The sequence below is a fragment of the Hippocampus comes genome, unplaced genomic scaffold, assembly GCF_001891065.2.
Source record: "Hippocampus comes isolate QL1 unplaced genomic scaffold, H_comes_QL1_v1.1 scaffold173, whole genome shotgun sequence".
NCBI lineage: Eukaryota > Metazoa > Chordata > Actinopteri > Syngnathiformes > Syngnathidae > Hippocampus > Hippocampus comes.
Genome location: NW_017805223.1, coordinates 16432 through 23011, shown reverse-complemented (window position 1 = coordinate 23011; position 6580 = coordinate 16432). Strand labels below are relative to the sequence as shown.

Below are 6580 nucleotides of genomic sequence, written 5' to 3'. Positions count from 1 at the left end.
GAAGTCAGTGGAGACGATGGGGTCACAATGTGGTCATCTTTCTGTAGATTAGATTGACTTTGGAGTCAGCCAATCCTCCATGAAGCTTCTCCAGTTGGTCCAGAATGCTGCTAGTCGTCGCCTCTGGACTGCTACCCGTAGAAAAAGAGGAAGCACGTCACCACGACTCTGGCATCCCTTCAGTGGCTCATTTTCGAGTTCTTTCGAAGATGCTGTGATTAGTTTTCAAATCTTGAAATGGGCCGGCTCCACCTGAGCTCTCGGCGCTCCTGTGCCCCCCTGCACATTTCAGTCCGCTCTTAATCGTGGTCCGAGCTTGATCTGCATCTTCTTGATTTATTTTAGAGCTTGCGGGATGATGTCTCTGGGTTAGCCACACGCCCAACCTCTTAGCACTTTGATGCCGTGTCTTTAGCTGAGAGTGCAAATAATCCCTCGGCCGGGCCGAGGGAGTTACGTCGTCTTTGTCTTGTCAGCACACTTACACGGAATACCAAGCGGAGCCACGGAACTCTTGAGATGGAATCGGGGAAGGTGAACGCTTGACATTTTGTGCGCGGGTTTGTTCCTCTCAAGGCGTAGTTAGGCAAGCTTTGCGTCAGGCAGGTGCATCGGCTGTGAAGAGAGCAGCTGCTAAAAGGCCACTGATGAGCAGCAAGCTACCCGTTCCTCTGCGATCCTTTTTCCCCAAACGACGCGACACTTTTCAAACAGGGCCACCTTCTGTCTGGAAATATTCCCAAACGAATTTGGGCTGCATTGGCTTGCAGAGGAGATTAGTTGCTCAAAGGTTACTGTCACCCTGGATTTCAAACTCTTTATTTTCAAATACCGTTTGCTTTTACCAGTGCAGTTTTTTTTTTTTCTGAAGGTGAATTTCAGGTTCAGTTGGGGTTTTTTTTATTGCAATTTTGAAACCACAGCAGTGCCTCGGACGATCTTCGTCTCCCCCATAATCCTTTCTCATCACAAAAGGGAACCGCGCTACCGCTTCCATTTTTCAAACTCAAAATGAATACAAGATGACGTTTCATGTTCTGTGGAAGTCCTTCAATCATTTCCAGCTTTGAAACATTTCGCCCGTAATTTGCACTCTCTTTCTGAGCGACCTCAGAACTTGTTTTTGAGACCCGAAGCCCGAAACAATTCGAGCATTGTTGCCATGAGCGAGATTGTTGACGTGAAAAAAAAGAGACGGGAGACCGGCGCCGGGCCCAAATTGTCTGCCTTGCTCGCTGCGGACTTTCCTGCGCGAGACAAGCCCAATCCCATCATTCAGTTATCAGCACAAGTCCCTGCAGGGCCTCATCTGGCCAACTGGATGCAACTCATTCCATCAGGCAGGCAAAAGGGGGCGACACTGGGAGGACTTAAAGACTCCAAGGTCATAAATTGAAGTTCTGACAGGTTGCACGAATGCCGCCCTCATTCCCTCGGTGACCGCTTTGCTCGTCGTCCAGAACCATCTCGCGCGCTCTCTCTCTCTCTCTCTCTCTCTCTCTCTCTCTCTCTCTCTCTCTCTCTTCCTGTCTGTCCGTCTCTCTGTCTGTGTCTCAACTTTGTACCTTGCAGAAAGGTAAACTTAATTCCGAAACTTTTCAAGATGTTCCTCCAGGGTTGCATGATAAAAAGCACAGTCTCAGCAAAAAACCTAATAACAGAAGCAAGTGAAATACAAGGAGCACCGAGCAACTTTGTACCTTGCAGAAAGGTAAACTTAATTCCTAAACTTTTCAAGATGTTCCTCCAAGGGTTGCATGATAAAAAGCACGGTCTCAGCAAAAAAACTAATAACGGAAGCAAGTGAAATACAAGGAGCACCGAAGGCAAGAACCTGGATTATAAACGGCTGAAACGGAAGCTGATCATATTTTCAGGGGAGGAAGACTAGCAATGTAAAAAGCGCTTAAAAAAAAAAAAGATTACAGTACCGCCTCAAAGCTTTCGTGATACAGAGGAACCTCCGTTTTTGTATGATTTAGCCAGATAATTTTTTTAATCGTCTTAATTGTGTCCGGGTTTTTGTTCGTTTTTTTCCCCGAGGGAAAAAAATGGCCTGACTCGACTGTTCATATTTCAGAATCGATGCGCATTCATCGGGAACATTTTGTAGGTTCTATCAGGAGGGTTCACAAGACATCAACGCTCCCGGTATGCCCAGCAACATTTACGGAACACATCCTGTCAAAAACCAGACCTTCAAAATAAAAGAAGCGGTCAACTAAAAACCCTTTTCAGCCCACTTGATGTTGACACAATCACGCGCAGTAGACGTTCACCAAACAGTCGGAGTACAGGCCACCGGAGGGCCAAAGAAAACGTGGCGCAACTGTTCTTATACTCGCTCGCTTTTATGTTGAAGGCTTGACTTCTGGCAGGTTGAGATGCCGAGATTGCCCCACTCCATCCGAGCGCTGCTGACTTTGGATATCGTTTGATTCGGTTTGGGGTCGGATGGACAGATTAGTCACGAAAACCGAGTGTCGCTCTGTTTGCACGTACGGCTCATACCTTTCGAAAAGATTGGCGACACATTTTTCCCAACCCCAACGCGCGCCAACGAGATGGATGTGACGTTCGTTGACATGAACAATATGGACTCATTTATTTTCTCTATGTTCAAGGAAAGTGAAGCCATTTTTACTATGTGGCAAATTCACATTTAATAAATATGCTGAGAGAGTCATTGCCCGGGGCTAATTTGGGGTCAGTTACGAAAAAGGCGCCTCTTGCCGCACAATCCGTTCACCGCCGCCCAATCGCAGCAACGGATTTTGCACAATGAGGACAATTATAGAAAGTGCGACATCATCATCCCGTCATGACTGCCGAGGCGAACGTTCTCTGCTGATGCGCCGTCTTTGCTTACTTTTGATTCAATGTGTGACATTTCTTGGTTTGAAGGGGAAGGATTTCCATGACGATGCTGTGTTATATATACATATAATGTATATATATTTCTTTATTTTTGTATGGGAAGGATTTCCATGACGATGCTGTGTTATATATATATATATACATATAATGTACTGTATATATATTTCTTTATTTTTGTAACTGCTTTCAGAGGTAGGAGCTCAACCGGAGCTTTTCATCTTCAATGAGCTGTGCGCCCTGAAGGAGGATCCGGGGCCTTGCAGGGCCTTGCGGGACAAGTACTTCTTCAACGTGGACACGGGTCGTTGTGAGCTGTTTGAATACGGCGGCTGCGGAGGAAACGCCAACAACTTTGAAACGCTGGAGGCCTGCAGAGAAACGTGCCTGGTCTCAGGTCAGTGCCGCCCGACCGCTCGTAAAGGGACGACGCGGTGGAGCAATTCGAGATGGTTTAGGTCAAGGGTGTCAAACTCATTTTTGTCGCCGGCCACGTTGTAGTTCTGGTTTGCCGAGGAGGGCCGTTATGAATTTTGGGAAAAACATCTCAATGTTGAATCACCTCCACATGTTTACATCCACAGCGCACAACAAATTGATGAATAACTCGTTTTCAAATCAGAATTCAAGAATAATGACTGTTATTGTGGATAATCAAATCAGAAGTCAAGAATAATGAATGTTATTGTGGATGACATCTGACAGTTAGAAATTTTGGTTCAGACTTGAGCAAGCATCATGGAACTTGACATGCTTGATTTGCTTTCGCGGGCCACATGAAATGATGTGGCGGGCCGGAATCGGCCCCCGGGCCTTGACTTTGACACCCGCGGTTTAGGTTGTCGAGTTCATTTCATCGGCTTTCGATAATTCACGTTTGAAACGGTCGTCGCGTGACGCCGCTTTCGTGTTCTCCTGACGCCGGCGCGCCTTTCAAGTCACGACGGCAACTGCAAGCGGGGAAGGTGACACCGTTGCGCACTCACGACACCGATAAAGGTCACCCGTCAGAGCGGCTGCAACTTTGCTTTCTCTGCGCGACGAGAGCTGCCGTGACGGCGACAGAATACCCGATGCTAGTCACGCTGCAGAAACGTGTGTTACGTCGGCGCTCGATGAAAAGCGGGAGCTCTTCGCTTCGGGTGTGGCTCCTTTTTTTCCCTTTGTCCCCCAAACAGCTACGAACAGGATGTGCTGTTTTCTGTCCAGTTCAGCGGGAAATATGCAAATGGGACACCCCATCGGCGCACAGGCGTCTTTGATCTGCATAAATTGGCCAGTCGTGCCCTCCTCGCAGCTCTTCACATTTTTTTTTTTTTGTTTTTTTTTTTTTAAGATTGTGTGTTCTTCTAAAGTGCTCGCTCGCCAGACTGATTGCGGTCTGCCGCGTTGTGTTGATTTCCATTGGAAAGAGACCAGAGGCACGCTGAAGAATTTACATACAAATCAGTTTTGGCGGCCATGACGAGAAAGTTTACCTGCGCAAAAACGCACCCGGCGGGCAAGAGTTTGTGCAAATGCTCTCGATGTGCTATCAGAGCTTGAGAAGATATCTGCGATGAAAGAACTCGAAAACCAGCTGCCTTTCCGTCGGCAGACATGAGAAATACTGAGACGGACGCATTTCATTCGTACGACTTGAGTGCCGTAAAAGCCGGGGAGGCTCCCACCGCGGCAGCCGGAAAGACCCATTCGATTGTCGCGCGATGACGTCGAATTAGGTTGAAGGTTTCTTTTTTCCAGACAATGCCCTTTTTTTTTTTACTTTATGAAAAGAGCGTTTGATGAATTCTCATTCAAAGAAATTCTTTTATTTCCTGCAATAATGTTGCCTTTTTTTTCTTCATAAAATTGCTCAGTTCAATTGGAAATCAATCCATTTGCGTTCCTTTAATCTCATTCAACGAGTGCGCAGCAACTTTCAGGCCCATTTCTTGTGTTTGCTGGAGAGGAAAGGAATTCCCTTTTGAATACCGCCGCAACTCCAACAATCATTCAAAGGCATGCCGGCGCAGAACGACACTCGCGGGGAAATTAGGAAGCCGAGCGAGCCGTCGCATCGTTCGTGTTGGTCTCAAACGTCGGCTTCTCATCGCACAGAAATGCATCTTTTGAGTCGAAAGGAGTTTTGGGAAGCGCCATCAAGCGAACGCGGCGGTGCAGAAGAGGCAAAGCGAGCCGCTGGAAATGTTGACCTTTCCATGTGCGGGGCGTGGATGTGGAAACGCGATGCTATCGCTGCGGAGACGGGAATGGCCATCAAGTCTGGTGTCGACTCACAAGCCAAAGAATCAAAATGATGACTTTGAAAGATGGGCAGCGGAGGGGGCGGGGCTTGCCCAACGTTCAGCGGGAGGTCATTCCGGCAAAGTCTGCGTCCCCTCGGAGCCTCCGCTCAGTTCTCGCCACCTGTTGCCGTCATGGCGCGTGTTCAAATGATGACACTTCGGTGTATTAAAAACAAAAAACAAAACATGTCACTTTTCATGTACATCCAGCCGCATCAGGATGGTTGCTTCCTTCCAGGTGTCTCCGTTGTGACCGTATCTCTCTCTCTCTCTGTTTCTGCTCGTTGGTTTTTTTTTGGTCTTTGTAGAGGATAAAAACCCGTGTCATTTACCCGAAGCGGAAGGTCCCTGCCGCGGCCTGGTGACGCGCTACTTCTTCAACAGCAGCAGTCAGCAGTGCAAGCGCTTCTATTACGGCGGCTGCTTTGGCAACGCCAACAATTTCCGGAGCATGGCAGAGTGCCAGGCCAAATGTGGCCAGCAAGGTGCGTCACGCGGTCGCCGGTGTTATGGGACCAACATCACTTGACAGAGTTGATGACATAACCAAAAGAGTCGAAGCTGAAAGAACTCACCGGGATCGTCCGGCTGAGCGCGGACTCGCGGTCGCAAATGATTTAGCGTTGAAATGACTTCAAAGCGTCCTCGATGACTCCATATTGAGGCGCGGCTAAGAAGTCATTTGTAAACGAGAATGGGGAATAACGTCCAAAAATGTGTGGGCTGGGACCAATTCTGCTCGCTCTGCACTTAATACGTTCGGGGGGGGGGGCTTTCCCGATTTTGGTTCGTAGCGCCGTTGCAATGCATGCCTCCTTTTGCAGCTTGCTTCTTCTCTTGTCGTGTCAACATCACTTGACAGAGTTGATGACATAACCAAAAGTTGTCGTGTTCTTTTTCATGCTTTGGGCTGTTTTAGAAAGCGTCCAAGTCCAGACCGGTGCCGGAGAAATCGTTGACGTGCCATCAACCGCCTTGACCGGTAAGACTCAGAACTGACGTCATGTCGCATTCATGTTGCTGGGAAATGAAGAGGGAGTCGACGATGAGGGTGCTTCAGCGCGCGAGCAATTCACAAGGGCATTAACACAAATTCATCACACCTTCATATTGCAATTAACATTTCGGGAGGGAAAAAAATGTCTGTATTTCTACCGATATCTTAGTTGGCTTGGTTCCAAAAGCGAAGGGCATAATTCCCCAATATTGACGTGCCTTGTGTGTGTTTCTTAGGCCAGCAAACAGTCAACATGGCTGTGACGCAAACAAGCAACGCCGATCCGGACCATTCCCAAGGTAAACTCGTGATTTTTTTTTTTTTTTTTTTTCAACTAACATTGACGAGCAAATGCAAATATTGGAGCTGGGCGTGTCAAACTTTTGGGGTCCACGACCGCTGCTGACAAGAGAGGATTTTA

General features: G+C 47.8%; 1 protein-coding gene across 3 annotated transcripts in view; it reads left to right on the top strand.

The window, feature by feature from the left end:
- The window catches only part of tfpia (tissue factor pathway inhibitor a), a 12586-nt gene that overhangs the window by 4393 nt on the left and 1613 nt on the right, over window positions 1-6580 (top strand). For 2 of the 3 annotated variants that reach the window (XM_019869243.1, XM_019869244.1), the window contains exons 2-5: window positions 3068-3271; window positions 5471-5647; window positions 6082-6144; window positions 6396-6458. In XM_019869243.1, coding sequence (XP_019724802.1) covers window positions 3068-3271; window positions 5471-5647; window positions 6082-6144; window positions 6396-6458 — 507 coding nt within the window. The remainder of the gene's footprint in view (window positions 1-3067; window positions 3272-5470; window positions 5648-6081; window positions 6145-6395; window positions 6459-6580) is intronic. The other variant, XM_019869245.1, reaches the window with a different exon arrangement.